Raw genomic sequence first — 22850 nt, forward strand, 5'->3', positions numbered from 1 at the left:
CTTCCTGGTGTGAAGCATCCGGGACTTGAACCGGCGCCCTTATGGGATACCAGCATTGCAGGCGGCAGCTTTACCTGCTACACCACAGCGCCGGCCCCTCTCCTTAGTTCTTATCACCATCTGTAAGCTAGAGGCTCAGTGGTGTGTTTATCTGTCTTCCCCATAAGAATAGAAGCCCATGAGGGTGAAGATTGTCTTTTGTCCACTGCTATCTCTCCAGCATCTGCAGCTGTGCCAGGCACTCAAAAAATATTTGAGTGAGTGAGAGGAGCTTGGATTTCTCTGCCTTCGATGTCAATCTTCAGAAAGTTCTGTGTCTTCCTTCCTCCCTTTCTTTCCAGCCCTGCCTGAGACCAGGACCTGCTGCACCGTCCAGCACAGCACGACAGCCTCCTAACTGGCTCCTTGGCACAGCCATCTTCATAGACCACTCTTTGCTCTACTGGCAAAGCTCCCTCTATGAAAACCTAGCTGAAGTATCTCCTTGCTCTGCGTCAGCCCTGTAGATGTTCACAGGGTGGCTGCTCATTAGTGTATGCCTGACAGCCTAGGATTGTCTCTGGGGCAGAGGTCCGGGGAGGGCCACTGTTTTGTCCTATTTTAAACTGACATTCAGAGAGGGATTGAAATGCATTGTGGAGCTCATAGAGGTAGGCACTGGCAATTTGAGAGTTGAAAACTAGAGACAAGTGATGTATCCTGTTAAAAGAACAGGGCAGAGATACTTGGAGTGTAGAATGAAGTAACTAGGGCAGAATTCTAGAATGAGTCATTACAACAGAGATCAACAGCTACACGGGGCAGGGAGGAGCTGGAGAGAGACAGAGAAAGATGAAAAAAAAATAAACTCAGTCATGCTCAAGTGAGATAGTATTTCTACACTTGTCTACATTGAAAAGTTAAAAATAGGGATATTTGGGGAGAAAAATAGTGAGGGACCTTTCAATTCCGCTGACATGGGCTATAATGAGGCAGGATTGCTAGGAAGGGTGTGTCCCGCACAGTTGGTGGTAAAATTAGACAAATTTTATTTTGGATGCCAAAACCTTCCGTTCCTTCCCTGTTCCCTCTGGCCCATCTCTCCGTCTCTCTGCCCTATCAAAGCCCTTCTTCAGGAAACCATGTAAGCCATCCATCCATGTAAATTTATACTGTCTCAGGTGGCAATTTGATATGTTAGCAGCAGCTCATATCTGAAGTCAAGGATACTTAAATACAGCAACCATCAAGAAAAAATGTGTACACTGCAGTGTGCTGCACCCAGCACAGGTTAAACACAATGGTTGTTCAGCAAATATTTGTTGAAAGACGTTCAGAAAAGCATTATTTATTTTATCAAACTCTGGGAGCAATCTAGGTATCCAACAATGGGGGAACCATTGGAGAATCCTCCCTATGCAGAAATAGTACAAAGCTATAAAAATATTTAGAAAGGGCTTTTAACAGCCTGGGGAAATCTGATAATGAAACATTTGGGAAAAACCAGCAGGATCCAAATTGCTACTATAATACGTCAATTATAAAACTCACACGCATATATGGAAGGCTTAGAAAATCTGCAGGTATCTCTGACATCTGTGGGATTTGGGATTATTTTTAGTGCTTCCCTCTACTTTTCTGTATTTTTGAATAATTTATAATTAATATCAGACATATAGTGCCATGTAAACATTGGGAAAGATTTAGATGGGGGAGGAAGTGTTTTCCAGGGTTCTCCCAAATCACATCGTGCTGGTGTGGCCCACTTGGTCTAATACGGTGGAAGAGGCAGGGAGGAGATGGGCCTCCCTAGTAACAAAGGGTGGCTGGTCAGCCAGCAGGGGATGGGCTTTTTAAAAGTGTGATGGGGAGTCTGACCTTTAAAGAAGAAGGGAGTATGTGATGTCCTCGGTGCATTGCTTCTCTGAATGCAGCCAGCCTTCCCTCTGTGGAGGGTTTCACTGTGCAAGGCTATGGGCTAACCCCACTCCCACAGCACCTTACTCTCCTGAGTCCTTGTACCCTTAAGAGGATACAGGGACTGGGACACGTTTCTTTTCACCCGTTCTCCCTACTCCCTTCTTTCTCAAAAACAACTGTAAGATTAATCGAAGCCTTTTGTACTGGTACCTTAATATTATTTTAGCTTAATATTTTTAAGAATTAAGGCTGTGTCCCCTTGCAAGAAAATACGGTCATGTGTCGCTTCTGTATCATCATACCTACCCAAAAGGCACGGTGATTTTAATAAACAGATCAGTTTTCTGCATTTACATCTAAGAAAACATTTTGCTCAGCTGATTTCTGGAAATTCCTTCTAACAGCTGCGTTTCCTTCTAACTTTAGTTGGGTCCCACCTCTTTCCCCTGGGATCTGCTGATTTGTTATCCTGCCTCTCTATGGGAGAGCAAACTTCACTGCTAGGAACAAACAAACAAACAAAAAAACAATACCAAAACACAATCCAGCAGCAGCAACCCCCACCCCTCTCCAAATTTCACATCTCCTGCGCCTGAAAGAAAAATTAAGCCCTAGATTATCTTCGCATTGCAAGGACCTTGGGATCTGCATGGAGGGACTAGAGGCCCTAACCACATAGAAGATTCCGTTTTTATTATTTGCTGGCTATTAAAATATCCACTCTCCTGATGCAGGGAGGCTGGATGGCAGGAAGGACTGCAAAGGCGTTGGAGGGGTGTGGGGAGAAGTGCGAAGAGAGGAGATCCCAGCTCTGCCTGGGAGACTGCCTGTGACAGAGCCCAGCTCCCCCGGCGGCTCCAGGCCGCGTTTTGCAGGCGGCCGCATCTGCCTCCCCGTCTCTCTTACCTCCTTGATGTTCGGCACTATTTGTGGCCGGCGTGGTGGAAGGACACAGTGAGGTTCTCACCCCCGCCCCCCGCCCCTCGCTCCCATCCCCAGTTCCATCAAAGCGAGCCCGGGCCAGCGCAAGGATCTCCGAGTTGCGAGTGTGCTGAGGCTGGGACTGTCACTCATTCTCCGATCAGCGCGTGAACGCAGCTCGGCGGCGGCTGGCAGGAAACAATTCTGCAAAAATAATCATACTCAGCCTGGCAATTGTCTGCCCCTAGGTCTGTTGCTCTGCCGCCGTCCACACTCGCTGCGAGGGGGGCACAGAATTTACCGCGGCAAGAACATCCCTCCCAGCCAGCAGATTACAATGCTGCAAACTAAGGATCTCATCTGGACTTTGTTTTTCCTGGGAACTGCAGGTACATTTTTTTTTTTTTTTGGTTTTAAATTCTCAGTCTGATTTGTGAAATGCTCCCTTCCCTTTCCTCCTCCCCACAAGGAACACTGTTATTTTGGGTGGTTTTACAGGGATTGTGAGGCTGGGCATTTCCGTTGGGCTGGGAAGGCAGCGTGTCGCCCTTGCTGACCAGCCGAACCCTGCGCCCTCCCGGGCAGTGCCGGAGCTGGGCTGGTTTCCCGCACCGCGAGCGCCCGGCGCCCCTCCGGAGCGCCTGCCTAGCCCACTAGGTGAGCCGACCGGCTCCCAGGGACGCCGCGGCCGGAGTGTCAGCCCCCGGCAGCGCTTCCCAAGGCGAAGGCGGGTGCCACGGCTCCAGCAGTGCAGCCGTGCGGGCTTGGATTCCGCGGGGAAGGGGCTTGTCAGCGCCCGGCTCCGGGAGGAATGAACAAAAAGGCCGGGGAAGCCGCCCTGATCCTTATTTCCTGGGGTCTCATAAAGTGGGGGCTCGCTGCCTTCGCCCCCCTCCCCCACCCCGTGCCGAATAACGGTTTGCAAAACGGAGCGCAGTGGGCAGACTAGCAGGGCTGTGTGGCCGTGGTGGCACCCTGGTCGGCATGACGTTAGTTTTTCATTTGCCAGATTGCCGGTTAGTTGCCAAGCCTGCCCTCGGCCCGGAGCACGGAGGGGATGGGAGGGAGGGTCGAGCGCCGCGTTTGACAGGAGGAAGTGCGGAGGGGCGGAGGGCGAGGAGGGCGTGATCGGCGGCCGGGGTGCGCGCGAGTGCGCGCGTGTGCCCTCCCGCGCCACTGGCCCCCGTGCGCTGTGCCGGGGCGGGGAGAAAGGCAGGTAGCTGCCCGGAACACCTCTCCGAGCCTCCTTTCTCTGGGCGAGGTCCCCGATCCTTGCAGAGTGCGAACAATAGGGAGCTGGGAGGGAGACGACAGTGATGCTGCCGCGGGTGGCTGGGGCTGTGCCGCCGCCCAGAGCACCTCGGCAGTGCCTGGGAGCTGCATTTCATTTTTGCTATTTCCATCCTGGCCTCCCCGGAAAAATTCTGTGCGTGCGCGCCCTCCCCTCCAGCTGCTCCCCCACCCCACCCAAAGATTTGCGCTTTGGCACTGATGGACGGCAGGGGAGGAAGAAAAAGAGCTGGGGCCGCAAAGGAGCTGGGTGGGTTGGGTAGACAGTCTGGGCGGAGGGTGGGGGGTCGTGCGCTGAGGAGCGCCGGGGAGAGGGGGAGAAGCCGGGTGGAGGGGCGTGTGTGTCGCCCATCGTGGCTAGGTGTCGCGGTACCTGTCCCGGACGGCCAAGCCCCGGTGCGGGAGTACACGGGGCGGGCCGGGGAGCTCCCAGCGCGCCCCCTCGGCGGGCGGCACGGGAGCAGCTTGCTGGCTGCCGCCTCCAGCCAACTCGGGTCCCTCCCATGGCGACCAATCACAGCGAGGCTGGATGGGCGGGAAGCCGCGAGAGGCTTTTATTGCGGCGCGGGTGGCGGCCCGGAGCTGCCAGGACTGTCTCCTGGTGTCCCAGCCTAACGGTCTCAGGAGGCCCTGCCGCGAGGAGCCCCGCCCTGAGGCCACTCCCCCACATCCCACCCCCCACCTGCCCGGGCGGTTTCCGAGGAAATAAAATGGAGACCAGGTGGTCACCGGCGGTCTTGGGTGGGCGCGCCCCTGCTCGTCCCCTCGTGCCTCCCGCACGCCACTCGGCGCGCCCCACGCCCGCTACAGCACACACGCTCGCGCGTCGCGGCAGCCAGGCCCCAGCGCGTCGTCTAGGCCGGCGGGCGGGCGCCGCCGCCGGCCCCCAGAGCGTGGCGGGGCGCACCCGCGCGCCTGCGCTGACCACCGGCCTCGGGGCGAGGCTGGGGGCTGGCCGGGGCCAGGGGCGGGGCGCGGGGGGGGGGAGCTGGGGCCGAGCCACGCCCTCTCGGCGCTGGGTGCCCACTGCCACCTGGCCTGGAGCCGCCTGGGGTGTGTCCTTCTCCATGGTGCCAGCGGTGTGTTGCTGATCTCTGCTCCCTGCTGGGTGGAGACGCTGGGTGGGGACGTGACAATGGAGACTGATCTTTGGTGGGCCTTTAGAGGGTCGCCTGGGGGTCCTTTCTGTCCCTGTGATGGGTGGGACCCCCTGCGGTTGGATCCCATGGGAGTTGCAGCCGGGTGTGCGGGGAATCCCACCTTGGGAGATCCGTGGATTCTCAGGCAGGGGTGGGAGCTGGCCAGTGTTGCCGGGAGTGACAGCATCCTTATCCCTGGCTCCGGTACCCGTACCCTGAGGATGGGGAGACGACACCGTAACACAGCCAAGGTTGCCTAACAAAAGAAGTTGCATGGCTTTCTGACCAGAAACAGTTTTCCATTAAAGTATTGTCTGTACCATAGCTGAAAAAGAAAAGGAAGAATTCAAGTCGAAGGCTCAGGATGAAAATGAAAATGACAGAACACACACACAAACGTATAGGAGTGTATATGTATATATGCGAGTAGGCTTTGTCTCCTTTCTCTCTCCTCCTCTCTCTCTCTCTCCCTTTTTTGGCTTCAAATATGGTAGCATCTCCAGGGTCAATGTAATTCAGGTTCTATGCTCCATTCTGTGCATATGAACATTTAGCTATTTAAGATGTGGTAACCTTTTTATATTGAGTGAGTCGGGTTGGCTGCCCCCTCTCTCATTTTTGGTGTCTTCCGGATCCTTAGACATAAAATGAAAGGTGGAGCTGCATAGTAAATTTGAGTCTAATCTCGCAGCAGTTTTTGGATGTCGTGTGAAAAGATTGTTTGGGCGACCTGGAATGCGTAAGTCACATGTATAGTTGATAATTTTGCAATCCTCGGCCATGTCAAGGAATGTATAGGACCACTTTTCTAAGAAGGTAGCACCGGACTAAGAACAAAGAACACCTTTGCTACATTACAAAAGCTAATATGCATATAAAGCATTATTATCACCCGCACTAAACGAACTAGGACATGTTAAGGCAAAATTTACTGAGCACAGTTAGGATGAGCTGCATTTTTTTCATTGATTTTCATTTTTAAGATTGGAAGTGTATCTTTCTGAGCAAAATGTAATGTCATATTAAATAGGGAAAGCCTTTCATAATTCTATCCAAAACATGCAAAGATTCTTTCAATAAATAGTAGCAAAGCTTAAGATATTGAAAATAACTTAGAATTTACTTAAAATGCAACAGTTAAAAGCAAAAAGGGAATATCATCCAGACATTGTAGAAATGTTGCATGCCATTTAAGTTTTTGACTTAGTAGTCTTCTACAAAGGCCTAAGGATCTACTAATGTGGCTAAATTTTCATTAATATAGAACTTGCATCTTTTAAAAGTTAATTTTTCAAGATTTCTTCTACTTCCCTCAAACAAGTGAACGTGATGATGTTTTTCCAGATAATTTTACCTTGGACCTTAAAAAATCTGTATAGCAGAAGATAGCAGGACATACCCTCGTTAGGAAGGTCTTCCAAGGCTTTCTGTGTTAATTGATTAACCTAAGGATGTATTGATTAAGTTGGTGACTGGTTTCTTGAACTTGATAGTTAAGGAATTAGGGTAATAAGTGGAAAGATAAACATAAACACAAAAAAGTTTTTTAAAAGATCAAGGTATACGTGTGCTATCTGCAAGAGATGTAGTGCTTACTCAAGGCAGCAACAAGAGTGGGAAATTAGGTCCATAGAACCCGGTAATTCAGAGTGTTACAACGTGCTCCTCTTTGGAGAACAGTTGCTATTAATGGGATTGCTCAGCTAGGTTAATGTGTAATTTGAGGTAAGTAAACTGCAGGTTTCTGTCCTAGGGAACAATGTCTTCTTAATTGCCTTTCAAAACAGATAGCACCATTTTGTCATCCTGAAACTAATCTTTAGATATGACAGATCTTTTTTTCACCTTTCTTGAATTATAGACAATGCAATATAGTCCTCACACTGCTTTCAATGTGGACTTTGGAATTCCAGTTCCATCACTTAGTTTTTTGAAACAGCAGAGCCTTTACTCGAGATGAGTTTGATGAATTCCCCATATTTTACGCCTTAAGTCTTAAAAGTATGTAACTGCCTTCCAGTCCCAGAGTGGCTTCCATGCCACTGGCATAACTTCCAAGGCAGTCTCCCGACAGCCCTCCCTGACGTGGTATAAAATAAGTGATTGACTACCTGTTACTAAAGGACAGTTTGAGCTTTCTCTAATGGTCTTGGGTTTGTGGTGATGGAGACCAGAACCAATTGGCAGGGAGGGGACGGCACCTGCCCCCATCAGTTTGCTGGGACAATCTGGGAGAGACAAAGACATTTTTAAAAGACTCCCCATGTGCTATTTTTTTTTTTTTTGAGCACACAGAAAGGTCCTGTTTCAGGATAAATATTTTAATGGAAATTTTGTATTAGACAGTTCTTCATTTTATCAGTCTAACAAATATGGAAGATAAGGCATGTCTGGAACTTTGAAAGAAATGGCATTTAATTACAAATAACACTTCACAAATTTTAAAACCGGGTTACAAAGTAGCCCAAATAGAAAACATTACTCATTTGGCTGCATAAAATAATGGCCTTTTGAGCCCTGAATAATAAAGGCTAAGATTCTTTTTGGTTAAAAAGAAAGAATTCTGAGTAAAATTCAGAAGAGAATTTTATTTTTTTAATACTCAACAAGTCCTTGAGCAGTAACATAAGAGATGCCCCTTTAGGAAGGCAGAAATAGCCAAAGAGTTCACTGGATCCTAATGATTAGGTTTCTCTAGGGTCCAGAATTATTAATATTAAAAGACATTTTAGTGAAGTGATTTTCAATCTGCTTCCTACTGTAGGGCAAGAGAGGATAGAAGCTAGTCTGAAGGTCATAGTCATGTGACCTCTAGCCCTTTTTGTTATTAACTCTTGGTGCCAAACCTTAAAACCACTGACTGATGTAAAGGGATGTAAATTATTTGGCGTTGGCAGTGGTGCCATTATGCCCTTTCATTTCACGTTGTTGAAATGCTGTCTCTCAGCTGCACATGCTCATTAGGAACATTGCCTTTTGATGTTGGTCTGCGTGCCAAATGGCGGCCTTTCAGGCAGTTTCAATGCATTACATTTAAAATGCTCTTAGGCCATGTCTACACACAGCCACTGAGCTAACTGGTTTTCAGTTAAGTTGACATACTTTCCCCTTCCTGCTCTATTAATATAGCTTCTAAGCCATCAGAGACTTAAAGAGGACAACCTTAAGAGGATAAGCCATTTGCCCTATCTTGTGTGTTTTTGGGAAAAATATTTGAATAAAATGCTCATTTCTTCTTTTCCTCCCATGTAAGAAGGTACCTCAAAAAGGTCATGGAAAATGCGGTTAAAAGATAAGTCAGCGGGTACAAAAAATGTTGAAATCCATGCATATAAGGGATCTTCAAAAAGTTCATGAGAAATGAATATCATGAAAAATATGTGTGGATTTCATATTTTTACATCAAAATAAACATTTTTTAAAATAATTCCATTTTCCCCTGAACTTTTTGAACTCATACAGATGCCACTTTCTTGACTCCAATGACTGTGTCGCTGATGTGACTTAAAAGGCTTCTACATAACCTGCATCCCACTATATACTCTCGCGGATTGGTTTTTGATTTGTAACTGCAGACGCTGGCAGCATCTGGGCTCCTGTTTCCTGTTTTCTATCATTCCTGAGATAGTGTGTGCAAAGCCTTTTATTGTATATTAATCCCTCCTCTGGTCACTGGTTATTTCATCACCGAGGAATATGCACAGTAATGTCACGTGGTCTGAGATTATGTCACATTAGGTATTCTCTTCAGCAGTTGATCGCATGTGTTTATTGACTGCCAGCTCTGTCTCCTCAGCTCTGTGGGGAGTTACAGAGGAATAAGATGACATAATTTCCACTGTCAAGAAACCCTGGGAGCACAGAGTACAAGCACTGAGAGGGGTGAACACCCAGAAGGTTACCCTAGGTTGAAAGCCCAGCCATATCCCTTAGCAGCTGTTGGAGCTTAGACAAGTTATTCACCATCTCCATGTGTCAGCTTCCTCTTCTGTGAAATGGGACAATGCATACTTGTTAGAGTTGGTGTGACTATTTTAGAGATCACAGGACTTCACTGCCCATCAGCTGTTTTTGTTAATGAGGAAGAAGAACGTCTATGGATCCAGAAGAAGAATTATTCCAACAAGATAGTGCTTGCTTTTTAGAAAGACGTAAATAGTCAGAATTTGACTAAAGAATTGGTTGCTGAATATGCCTGCACTGCCGTGTTGGTGGGCCAGTGCTTTAGAGAGAAAAGTGGTCTGATGATAAGTTAGTTGAAAGCCATTGGCACATGGATGGATCTAGGTTTCCCACAGTGGAAGGGTATACGATTTTGAGGGCCTTCTTTTATGAAATTTGCAAAACACATCCATGAGAACACACTTACACATACTCATCATCCAAAGCTTAGGAAGGGGCTCATGTAATTAAGGGTCCTTGAAAATGTATGGCCCTGTGTTAGCTTAGATGTGCTTGTGTCCATTGCTTGAGAACATGGGCTTATTGTTCTAGTTTGTTAAACATATACCTTATAACGCTTGGTTGTGTAGTACTTTTAAGGCTGGCTCATGTCTCTAAATTATTTTTGAGAAGATGCTGTTTGACATTTGTTTTACAGAAAATTTATGTGAGATTTGAGGTGACTTAATAGTTCTCATTGCTTATTTTTTGAAAATCACTAACTAAATTAAATAAAGAAATTGCTATTATTATGCACATGAGTCAGACATAAGTGCCCTATTGGCAGGGCAGGGAATGGTTTTGCCAGCTCAGGACATATGATGTTGAAAAAGCAGCTGATTTTGTTCTAGGTAGGTCAGAGTACATACACTGGATATATAACGCAAATAATGACATCTTAATCTAGAGGGTTTACCCAACACTTTGATATACTTGTACCGTGTAGTATCCATATCATTTAGTCAGTAAGCAGTTATTGAGTACTTGCTGTGTGCTAGGTATTGGGGGTGCAGTGAGCAATCAGCTAAACTTAGGGTCCCTATTCCCATGGACCCTCCAGTTGTAGGGTGCAGGGGAATAAAGACCATGAAACAACTAAAGCATGCACACACACACACACATACTTAAAATTGTGTATTTAGTTGACAACTAAGGAGAGGAACAGGATACTATGAAAGATCATCAAGGGGAAATCCACTTCCAGTTAGGAGATCGGACAGCTAGAGGGGGTAACATTGAAACAGCTCTGTCAAGTGGGAGGCCAGATGGTGTTCTCATTTTAAGTCATGATGGACTGACCAAGTACTTCAACCAACATCAAATTACAACAAACATTCTGGAATTCCTCAATTCAGCACAGCTTCCTGAAGCCTGCGGAGGGGCAGACAGCCCGGGACCTGTGCTGGGTGTCGGGTTCTAAGGTTACAAAGTGCACAAAGAGGTGCCTCCGTCTCTGGAGCATTCCATCTGGTCAGGGAGGGGGACGTTCTCTCCTCCCAGAGGCACAGCTTGCATGGTGCTGGGCCACAAGGAAGGAAGCAGTTACTTCTGCCGGGGACTCCCTTGAGTGTGGCTAGGGGCTGAGTCCGTGTTCACCAGATGGAGCCAGAGGAAGTGGTGATTTGGCCCGTAAACACTCAAGCAGAGTATATCCAGTTGTGTTTGGGGAACAGTGTGCGAGACAGGAATTAGGAGAGAAAACTTGCATGGGGCCAAGTTGTGTCAGATCTTGCAGTGGAAACTGAGGCTGAGAAAGAGGTTAAATGACTTCTTCAGGTAGAGCAGGGAGCATCACTGAGCTAGTGGGCTGCATCTGGACATCTTCTTTAAGTGAAGGTGATTTGAAACCACACAACATCGGCACGCATGCCAAGCACAAGGGAGCCACTGTGCATGGTGAGGTGAGTGACGTGGCCCAGGAACAAGAGCGAGGGCTCTGGAGTCTGAGAGGTCTGCACCAACCACACTGACCCTTCTGAGCCTGCTTCCCCGTCTGTAAAAGGGGGCCCTTGGCACTCCCTTGGAGGTTAGATTGAGTGTCATAAAATCACACGTGCGTAGCAGATAAACAGAGGGCATTCAGTGTGTGCTTTTTTAAAAGTACATCTTGAATGGAGACTTCATCTGAAATGTTTGCTTAAAGAGTGTACTGTGAATATGATATGCAAAGCTCTGAGCTGAGGGGAAAAATAAGATTAAGCTATGGACCCTGTACTGGCCCTGCAGAAGCTTTCACGCGGTTGGATTGGAGAGAAAAGTCAGTGCAAACGGCTCGGAAGACACGAAAGCTACCATGGGGATAAGTGCCCTGGGAAGGCGGTGTAAGCATTTTATACTTAGAGACAAAAATCAGCTTGGCTGGTTGCAATGCCTGGCAAAAGGTGTGCATAGAGCTAGAACTTGGTCAGGACCTCCGTGGACCTGAGGATTAAGGAGCCAAGGGATCTACTTCCCAGTAGGAGGAGATGGGTCTGGCTGAGGAATTGAAGGGCAGTGAAAGGCTGGGTGTTGGGGCAGGTCATAGTCAAATAATTAATGCTAGATGAAGGAGATGGGTGTTGCTGCAAAAACCTTGCTGCAAAAACAAAATGTTTGAGAGGAAGTCGGTGCTACCCGCTGACGTGTGCTGTACCAGGCTCCGAGTGTGATGCTAACTGCGCTTTAGCAGACTGGTAGGTAGGAGCACTTGGACACACATCTGCATGACCCTGACCGGGAGTTTTGATCTTACATAGCCTGCACTCTAGTGGCTGGACAAAATAATGGGTTAGTGAGAGGATTTTTGTTGCTGTAGGAAAAATCAATAGAGGGTTGAGAACTCAGAGAATAGAGGAAAGAGACCAGTTAAAGCGGGTTTAGGAAGTCCAATGAAAGAACCTTGCTTCATGGAATAGGTAGCCTGATGTGGGAAAAGGGTGCGGTTGGATTTAGATTCAAAATATCTGGGTGGGCATTGTGGTGCAGCTTGGGCCATCCACATCCTGCTTGGGCCATCCACATCCTATATTGCAAGACAAGTTGGATGCCTGGCTACTCCACTTCTGCCTGCTGATGGTGTGTGGGAAGCAGATGATGGCTCAAATCCTTAAATCTCTGCCACCTACGTGGGAAATCCAAACGAAGCTCCTGGCTTCTGCCTGGCACAGCCCTGAAATTGTGGCTGTTTGAGGAGTGAACCAGCAGGTGCGGGCACACTCTCTGTCTGTCTCTTTCTCTCTCTCATGCTGCTTTTCAAATAAATAAGAAAGAAATCAGTTATAGAGAGAGGCAGACAAAGAGAGAGAACAAGATCTTCTATCCTCTGGTTCACTCCCCAAATGGCTGCAATGGACCAGGACAAAGCTAGGATCCCAGAACTCCAGCTGGGTCTCCCACAAGGGTAGTGGGGGCCCGAACACTTGAGCCATCCTCTGCTGCTTTCCCAAGTGCATTACTAGGCAGCTGGATTGGAAGTGGAGCGGGATGCTGTTGTTGCATACGACAGCTTAACCCACTGTACCACATGCTGGCCCTAAGTAAATAAACTTTTAAGAAAATGTTTAAAAAATAACAAACAAAAATAAAGATTTGGGTTCAAGATTTGAGTCTGCTGCTAACTAGCCAAGTGAATTTGTCTCTTAATCTCTAATGGTAATTCCTCATGTGACTGTCAAAGCAAAATAAGGTATGTGAAATCTATTGCAAATGAAATGATTTCACAACTCTACCTTTTGTTAATGAATGTGTAGTTGAAAAGCTTTGTAGAAATGAAATTTTATGTACCAGAGTGGGATTGTAACCCAGCTGTGATGTATATTTTATAAAGTAGATAATTTTGGAAAGATAACACTTGCAATGACTTTAGACAAAGATAAAAAGGGAAAGAAAAAAAAAGATAAAAAGAGGCATCACTGAGATGTCAGAGAAGACAACTCAACCAGCCAGGGTAGATGACAGATCCTCAATAGAAGGTGACCGAGGCAGAGGAAGATCTTTTTTTTTTTTTTTAATTTATGTATTTATTTGAAAGGCGGAGTTACAGAGAGGCAGAGGCAGAGAGAGAAAAAGGTCTTCTGTCCAGCTGGTTCACTCTCCAAGATGGCCGCAGTGGCTGGAGCTGAGCTGATCCGGAGCCAGGAGCTTCTTCTGGGTCTCCCACACGAGTGCAGGGGCCCAAGGACTTGGACCATCTTCTACTGCTTTCCCAGGCCACAGCAGAGAGCTGGATCGGAAATGGAGCAGCCGGGACTCGAACCGGCACCCATATGTGATGCCGGCACTGCAGGCAGCAGCTTTACCTGCTGCGTCACAGCACCTGACCCAGAGGAAGATCTTTTAAGTTACAAACTCAAGGGGAATGAGATAATCCTAGTACTGTCTGTATGATGGGGAAATGAAGAGACCTGTTATGTTTTTAGAAAAGTTTTGGCATCCTAATACCTTAACATATTTTTAAAATTTTCAATGGTGAAATCTTTTTAGTTGGCCTCTATAAATTTTGAAAAAGAAGGAAGGAAGGTAAGAAAGATGGTATGAAGGAAAGGGAGGGAAAGAAGGAAGGAGCAAAAAAGAAGGAAGGAGCCTGTTCAAGTCCCTGCTGCTCCACTTCCCACCCAGCTCTCTGCTTATGGTCTGGAAAGCAGTGGAGGATTGCTGAAGTGCTTGGGCCCCTGCACCCACGTGAGAGACCTGGAAGAAGCTCCTGGCTCTTGGCTTCAGCCTGGCCCAGCCCTGGCTGTTGTGGCCATTTGGGGAGTGAACCAGCAGATGGGAGATCTCAGTCTGTAGCTCTACCTTTCAAATAAATAAATAAATAAATAAATCTTTTTTTTTTTTTTTTTTTTTTTTTTTTTTGACAGGCAGAGTGGACAGTGAGAGAGAGAGACAGAGAGAGAAAGGTCTTCCTTTGCCGTTGGTTCACCCTCCAATGGCCGCCGCTGCAGCCGGCGCACTGCGCTGATCCGATTGCAGGAGCCAGGATCCAGGTGCTTTTCCTGGTCTCCCATGGGGTGCAGGGCCCAAGCACCTGGGCCATCCTCCACTGCACTCCCTGGCCACAGCAGAGAGCTGACCTGGAAGAGGGGCAGCCGGGACAGAATCCGGCGCCCCAACCGGGACTAGAACCCGGTGTGCCGGCGCCGCAAGGTGGAGGATTAGCCTATTGAGCCACGGCGCCGGCTCTAAATAAATCTTTTAAAAAAAGTTTTATATAGTAACGGTAAGGGTTGTTTTGAGAGACTCTGTGTGTGTGTGTGTGTGTGTGTGTGTGTTAGAGATGGAGGGGTGGGGGAGACAGACCTGGCTGTGGTGCAGAATATGCCTGGCTCAGGTCAAGAGTTTGAAAGCTACTATTGAAGAAGGGAGACGACAAGGCTGGCCAGGGCGTTAAGCGACTTGTAGGGGTTGGGGTGAGGGTAGGGGAGAACATCAGCAGGTACAGGGTTTAGTGGGCTGTGAGGCAGGGAGCAGAAATGACAGCAGAAGCAATAAGTGAGCATCTAAGCCTTCTGTTGGCTGCAGTGACCTCAGGGAGCCTACCGTCTGTCTGGGCATGAGAGGATCGCTGGGAGTACTAGGCAGCATCTGTGGCAAAATACATGGCACCTAAGGTTTCGGAGGCAGGATAAAAATCACGGGGGATCTGTGGTGGTTGGAGAACGCTTCCCAAGGAGAGCTGGAGGAGGCTTTGGAGGAAGGCCGGGTGAGCTAACTGTGTGTGCGTCGCAGGTTGGGAGGGCAGCTGAGGAAACAGCTTAGGAGACCGAGAACACCTTGTCCAGGTCTGTGTGTTTATGTCTTTCAGCAGAGGGAAAACAGCAGTATTTAGGAACCATACTTTGTGGGGCTTCTGTCACACCCAGGAGTATTTATTCTGTAGCCTCTAGAATGGTAGAATTGTCTTAATTGGGGAAATAATATTGAACAAAGGGAAAGAACCCAAGCTTAGTGGTGTGAATGCCCAGGTTAGACCAGTAAAATGTGAGTTAAAAAAATTGGAAGGACATGCTATTGATAGGCATAATCCCAGTTTTGTTACACACACACAAAGACACACACACACCTCTTTCAGTCACTCTGTCAAGACTGGAAGACAGTAGATGACTTTTTATATTATCTAATTCTCCATAATGAGCACACACTGCTTCATATTCAGCGGTAAGACAGAATATTAACAAAGAGGGCTGCAGGACTTTCTATAGTTAGAAATCTAAGGAAGGGGAGAATAAGGTAGAAACTTTGGATTTGTTTCAGATGGGAGTGGAGGCCTTAGAGTGTCTTCAGCTGAACAGTGAAATTCAGTTTCTTAATTGCCGATACTGAAGAGGAGTGATCCTCCGGGAGATGGAGGAGGAGGAGGAGAGAAATGTTGTAAGGGTGGGTGGAGGCTCCATCCGACAGTCTCTGGTAGGTTTAACACCCAGCCACTCCTCAAGGGAGAAGAAGCAGGGAGAGGGGAAGGTGGGGGTCTACCTTCTCAGAGGATGATGGAGTGAATTCACCTGTGAGGAAGTGAGTTTCCCCCAGGTGATTTCATTGTTCCTGGGAGAGGATACTTTTTAAGCACGACTTTGTCATCTTGTGTCATTGCCTGTGATGTTCATACTTCTGTTTCTGAGACTTTGAAACATCTTGGTGACAGACTACTTGTCTTTTCTGAATTTTTCATTTATGGGGGGGAGGTGGGCGTGGTATGTCTGTTCTGCTGACTCTATATGCTGCCAATCAGCAGTTAAGCTGCAGTTCCTGTATGAAAATAGGATTTAGGGTACAACCTGGCGACCTTAAAGACCTGTTCTGATAGACGCGAGAAGATGCAAATCCAAGGCAAGCTCTTTGATTTGGGTTGACAACTATAAGTTACCTTTCGTCCTTAATTTACTGTCCCAGTGTGGTGTGACAGAGGTAGCACAAGTTACAGGGAGTGTCCCACAGGGCTTTCTTTCCAACTTGCCTTTTGAGCCCTGACTCCACTGTTTCCACCACCTTGGGGCAGTCACTTACTCTCTCAAACACTCAGCTGATGTATCTATGAAACAAGGATAATACTCATCTAATAGGGTTATTGTGAGGAGGAAATAAGACAGCTTTTACAATGATCTGGCACATAGTGAGCTCAGTAATTTCCCCATTTTCTTGTTCTTGGCTGAAGTTCATAGTGAAGGGATATACAATTGGTGCTGGATTTAAGTATTGATTATAATTAGAATCCCACTTTTCCCATTTATTTTTCATTTTCGAGTTTAGGATCACCATGAGTTGTAACTCAGAACTTCTGGGGCTGGTTGCTTAGCTGTTTTCCTCCTGTGGAAGTAAAGTCTAATAGATACAGATTTTAAAAAGGTGGAATATTAAAAATCAAATTGATTTATATAGTTTCTATTTTGTATTTGCATAGGTCTAAGATCAAAGCTGTCAGTCTGCCACAATGATGGAGTTATAAAATCCAGCATATTTAAATAGTGGCTGCTGCTAAGGGTCATACTGATGTCACTGTATTAATTTGGGAGCCATTTATCTGGCAATCTTTATTCTTTGAAACATGACAAATGAAGAAGGAAGGGAAAGAAGCTTCCAAATAGCCAAAATGCATCTAGTCCATGTATTGAATTGCATGCACTTGACCCCTAGGGAAGTCTTTTAACTTCATTCAGAAAGAATCCATATATTATTAATTAATTTACCAACTTTCACCACATTTATAAAGGCTGTTGGATGCAGAGTAGAATCAAGAAAACATGACTGTTAGATACACGTACACTGATAGTAAGGAGATGTAGTAAATTGACTAGAGAATGCAAAAGGTGTATGAAAAAGACAAAAGAATCTAAAACATGTATCAATTTTAGCCATTTAATATTTGATTAAAATAGAAAATGTATTGGGGCTGGTGCTGTGGTATAGCAAGTTAAGCTGCTGCCTGCAGTGCCAGCATCTCATATGGCCACTGGTTCAATTCCTGGCTGCTCCATTTCCCATCCAGCTCCCTGGTTATGTATCTGGGAAAGCACTGGAAGATGCCACAAATGCTTGGGCCCCTGCCACCCATGTGGTGGACCCAGAAGAAGCTTCTGGATCCTGGCTTGAGCCTGCCCCAACTCCAGCCATTGTGACCATTTTGGGAGTGAACCAGTGGGTGGAAGCTCTCTCTCTCTCTCTCCCTCTGTCTGTTTCTGTCTGTCTCTCCCTCTGTCTAACTCTGCCTTTCAAATAAATTAAATAAATCTTTAAAAAAATAAAAAAAATTATGCACTATTGCCTCCCTTATCCAGAGGGGATATGTTTCAGAACTTCCAGGAGATTCCTGCCACCTTATAATTTAAACTTTATCATAGGTTTAACATATATCATACATATATATATATATACAGATAGATATCTGTATATATACATATCTATATATCTGTATCTCTCTATATATAACCTTGGCATGGTAATTTAACAATAATAACAATAAAATAGAATGATTATAATAGTGGACTGTACTAAAAGGTATGTGAATGTGGTTTCTTTCTCTGGAAAGGGTCAAGACAGATAATGGTTTTTGGATTGCCACTGACCATGGATAACCGAAACCAAGGAACACGAAACTACAGATAAGGGGTGAGGGATGTGCTGTATATCACACAATACTGAGGAAAGGTTTATAACAGTGCAGTACAAGTAATGAGTGCTCATGGTTAAGCCTTATTTGGAAGAACCAACTGTTGCCCGTTTCACAAAGCAGGATTTAGTTACTGAGCATGTGTCTTTAGTGTTCAGCTGTGTGTTAGTACATAGTTAATGACATCAAGGGGTCTCACCTACTTGGAAAGATAAAGCAGATGTAAGGCCAAATACTGTTGTCTTCACCATCAGCAGGCTGAAATATAAAAGGCCATACAATTAGTGTTACTCATCTGGAAAATTCACTCACAAGATATTCTAATCTCTAAGAATTTAGGACAAATGAGATTTCATTTCTTTTCGTTCAGTAACCTTGTGATATACAGCTTCTTGGCGTGGCTTCCAGTCCATAGTCATAGACTTACTGTTGAAACAAAGGCAGCCAGCCAGTTTCTCTTCTGCTAAGTTATAAAAAATATGTTGTGAGTTTTAAAATCCTAACCATTGGGAAGGGCATTTGACCTAGTGATAATGCACCTCTTACCATGCCTGAATCCCTTATTAGAGTGTCTCGGTTCAGTTTCTAACTCTGGCTCTGATTCCAGCTTCCTGCCAATGTGGATCCTGGGAGGCAGCAGTGATTGCTCAAATTGTTGACCCTGCCACTCATGTGAGAGACCTGGACTGAGTTATGTGCTCATGGCTTTGGCCTCACTCAGCCCTGGCTGTAATGGGTTTTTGGAAAGAGAACCAGTGGATGGGTTCTGTCTGTCTTTTTACTCTGTCTCTCTGCCTCTCCAATAAATAACATATAAAATAAAATTTTCAAACAAGTTCCTAGCACATGCTTTAAAAATATACTAACTACTCATGTAAGTGTAGTTAATTGGTTGCTATTCTTTCCTTTTTTATTGAACTTAATTTTAATTTTTAGCAGTGATATGTCTGCATTGCATAAACACTGAAATAGTTTTATATACTAGCAATTATATAATTAGTCACCTACCCTAACCTTCTGTATCTTTTCTTAGCCTTCCTACCTCAATTTTGTGTCTTCAAAAGCAATTACTTTCAACTTATTTAGCTGTTCCTACATTTTTAAACTCCATATTTACACTTTCTTAGTTGTTCAGTTTTATCGACTTTTTCCTATGAAATTTGGTGCTCTTACACACTGTCCAATACCTCTGACTTCCTTTACCCTGTTCTAATGTAACCATTTCCAATTGAACCAATATTTAATGCTTACATTATTGTTACCATGTCAGTATTATTCATAGCTGAGCCTTAAGCAATCCTATGATTTTACTCCTTTTCTTGCATAACTTTATGTCTTTCCTGGAGTTTGTAATGGCCTCAGTTTTCCTTTTCTTAGTTTTCTATATTATATACCCATACCAATTCATCATAAAGTCATCAGACTAAAGCATAAATCTTGATTGTTTCCTTTTCTGTCCTGGGAATATATATCTTAGACCATACTTTCTTTCAATCTAAACTATTGGGTTTTTAGATTTACTGTAGTTAATTTATATTTTCCTGGTATACAGTTCTCTAGATTTGAAGTTATTTTTCCTAAGCCTTTGGAAGGTGTTGCTCCATGTTTTCCTGCTTTTGCTGCTGTGGTTGTACAGCCCAGGGCCATCTTGATTCTTGATATTATTTATGAAACTTGTTTATTTCTCTTTTAGAAGATTTTGAAAGCTTCTCTTTGCCTGCAATGTTGTAAAGTTTCTCAATGACTTGTATTCATGTAGATCTGTTTTCATTTATTGAGGTAGGTTCTTTGTGACCCATATTAGTCTTTCAGTATTAGGAATGTTCCCATCATGTTTATTTATATTTTTCTGTCTTTATTTTCTATTTTTCTTTCTGGAATTCTTATTCAGAAATTGGTTTGGTCATCTCATTTTTCTTTTCTTTTTATCCTATCATTCATTTCTTTGTTTCTTTCTCCTCTGCTTTCAGAGAGGTTTTTTTTTTGTTGTTTTTCCTCAGTCTTTCTATTGAATTGTCTGTTTTCTTAACATTTTAAATTTCTAAGAGCCCTTTTTTGTCTAAATATATATATATATATATATATATATATATATATCTTACCTTAAAACCTTTTATTTAAGGTATACAAACTTTATGCATTTCATACATACAAATTTAGGAACACAGTGATTCTTCCTACCCTACCCACCCTCCCACCTACATTCCCACCCTTCTTCCTCCTTCCTCTCCTATTCCTAATCTTATTTTTCACAAGGATCTATTTTCAGTTAACTTTATACTCATAAGATTAACCCTACACTAGGTAAAGAGTTCAACAAATATTATGAAGAAAAAAAAATGTTCCTCAACAGTTGAGACAAAGGCTGTTCAAAATCATTTTAATTCAAAGTGTCAGTTTAACTTCTATTGATTACCTTTTGGGTACTATATTAGTTACCACAGATCAGGGAGAATATATGGTATTTGTCTTTTTGGGACTGGCTTATTTCATTAAATATAATGGTTTCTAGTTGCATCCATTTTTTTTTACCACTGTGTAGTACTCCATTGTGTATACATACCATAATTTCTTTATCTAGTCTTCAGTTGATGAACATATGGGTTGATTCTATATCATAGCTATTGTGAATTGAGCTACAATAACCATGGGGGTACAGATCACTTTTTCATATGCTGATTTCTTTTCTTTTGGGTAAATTCCCAGGAGTTGGATGGCTGGGTCATATATTCAGATTTCTGAGGTATCTCCATACTGTCTTGCACAGTGGCTGTACTAGTTTACATTCCCACCAGCAGTGGATTAGGGTACTTTTATAGCATCCTGTTTTTCTTTCTTGATTTAGTATCATTTAAATCACTGAGGATTTTAGAAATATTCCCTTGGTTCCTATATGATCTTTTTCCTCTGAATTCCTTTTTATTATGTTTGAGTTAGTATCTTGTTTTGTGTCTTGCATTATTCCATTTAAATGCTCAAAATCTAATCCTTGACTACCTATTAGTAATTAGGAGTGAGACACCAGGAGGTCGTGGTGGGGGGTCTTCATGGCAAAGTGATGGCGTGGAGACCTGCTGTGTTGGCTGTGAGGTCTCAATATCCTCTTATTGATCCCTACCTTTTTTTCTGAGCTGCTTAATTAAAGAGAATCTAATGTTTTGCTGCCTCTAGGGTATACCTCTGATTTCTTTTTTCCCCTTCAGTTGTCAAGATTTCATTTACACCCCCCCCCCTTCCTATTTTTAGGAGTACACTTCTGCCTTCAACAATGCATGTAAACCCTCTGGTTCAACCTCTTCAGTTAATAAAGGCACTCTTTTGCTGGGGTAAAGGGAAACTGGAGAAAAGATTCATGACTGCTGTCCTCTTGCAGCTTACAATTGTATGTGTATTTGTGGGGTGAATTACTAATAAGCATCACTTTTGGAACTGACCAAGAGCCTGCAGGTGCGGTGCCATGTCTGTTTCAGGGTTCTCTGTTGCTCCAAGTCAAAGCAGCCTTTTGAAGTCTCTTACCTCACATGTTTTAGTATAGAACTATTGAGTTTGAAAGAAGCCTGCAGACTTCTTAAAGGACAGGATGAAGGCTCTAGGGGTGCATCAAAAGCTGAAACCTAAATAAAGTCTTATTAAGGCAACTTGAAGGGATTGACAAAGAGTCAAAGCCAGTGACGGATTTTTGAAGACCCTTCTCCAAACTTAAGAATTCTCAAAAAATTCCAGGTGGACTGATATTGCACGTTTCTTGGATTTAAAGATATGGGCATGGCAGGGATGTTTGAACTGGAATGGGAGCAGTTTTGTGAATACTTTTGCAGGGCCAGCATTGTGGCATAGCAGGTTAAGCTGCTGCCTGCAGTGCCAGCATCGCGTATGAGCACCGGTTCCTGTCCTGGATGCTCCACTTGCAATCCATCTCCTTGCTAATGGCCTGAGAAAAGTACAGGAAGATGGTCCTAGTGATTGGGCCCCCACACTGCTGTCAAATACCTGGAAGAAGCTTCTGGGTGCTGGCCTCTGCCTGGCCCAGCCACAGTCTTTGTGGTCATTTGGGGGGTGAACCAGTAGGCGGAAAAAATCTCTGTCTCTCTTTCTCTGTTTTTCTCTCCCTCTCTGTCTTCCTAAATAAGTAAATAAATAAATAAACCTTTACAATGCATTTGTAAGCAGTTATGCCCCAAATGTATTAGATATTAGAACATTTGTCAAAATCATGCACTTAACCTAAATATTTATGGGATAACTCCCGTGTTCCATGTAGTTTGTCTAGGAGTTACAGATAAAAGATGAATTTACTAGGTATGTCTTCATAAAAAAAAATTCTAGACCATATTCTAATTTTTTTTAAGATTTTTTCATTTATTTATTTTAAACACAGTGTAACACAGAGAGAGGGAGCGATAGGTAGAGAATTCTTCTATCTACTATTTCATACTATTTCATTTCCCAAATGGCTGTGGGTCTAGGGTTGGGCCAGGCGAAAGCCAGGAGCTTGGAACTCCATCCTGGTGTCTCACCTGGGCTGGGGCCCAAGCACTGCAGCCGTTTTCTCCTGCTTTCCCAGTTGCATTTCCAGAGGGCCGGGTTGGAAGCAAAGCAGCCAGGACTTGAACTGGCACTCTGATGTGGGATACTCACATTGCATTGGCTGTTTAACCTGCTGTGCCACGGTGCCCGTCCCGCTAAACTATTTCTGGTTACACTTGTAATATTTAATACATTTGTAATGTTTGGAAATGACATCTGAGACAACATTTTAGTGTCAGGGAAAAGATAATTAAGAGTTATCCATTTCTCAAATTTTTTTTTCTTTTGTGGATGTAACTTGAAATTACTCATAACATGTTTAAAATTCAAATTTTCACCAAGAAAATCTGTCATAATGAAGCAAAAAGGGACATTATATGATACTCCTTGAGGATGCAAAATTGAAAGTAGTCAATTAACTGCCCTAGATTACAATTTGAGGTCATTCTGAGCTAAATTGGCTTTGGAAGCAGAATTTAAATTACTGGTCAGGCTCAATTAAGATAACTGGTCTTGAAACCAATTTATTTTCCTACCTTCTGTTGCATAAA

The 22850-nt window shown here is 44.5% G+C and overlaps 1 protein-coding gene across 30 annotated transcripts in view; it reads left to right on the plus strand.

Moving 5' to 3' along the window:
- The first annotated feature begins 2728 nt into the window (after positions 1-2728).
- NCAM1 (neural cell adhesion molecule 1) overlaps positions 2729-22850 on the plus strand; it is a 331209-nt gene continuing 311087 nt past the window's right edge. For 17 of the 30 annotated variants that reach the window (XM_051849311.3, XM_089312591.1, XM_089312597.1 and 14 more), the window contains exon 1: positions 2829-3209. In XM_051849311.3, the coding sequence (XP_051705271.1) occupies positions 3158-3209 (52 nt within the window). In that variant the 5' untranslated portion in view covers positions 2829-3157. Of the gene's footprint in view, positions 3210-22850 lie in introns of all 30 variants that reach the window. The other 13 variants (XM_051849322.3, XM_008261331.5, XM_008261337.5 and 10 more) reach the window with 2 other exon arrangements.

This window comes from Oryctolagus cuniculus, chromosome 1 (genome assembly GCF_051225735.1).
Source record: "Oryctolagus cuniculus isolate XC-2025 breed Fujian yellow rabbit chromosome 1, ASM5122573v1, whole genome shotgun sequence".
Lineage (NCBI taxonomy): Eukaryota > Metazoa > Chordata > Mammalia > Lagomorpha > Leporidae > Oryctolagus > Oryctolagus cuniculus.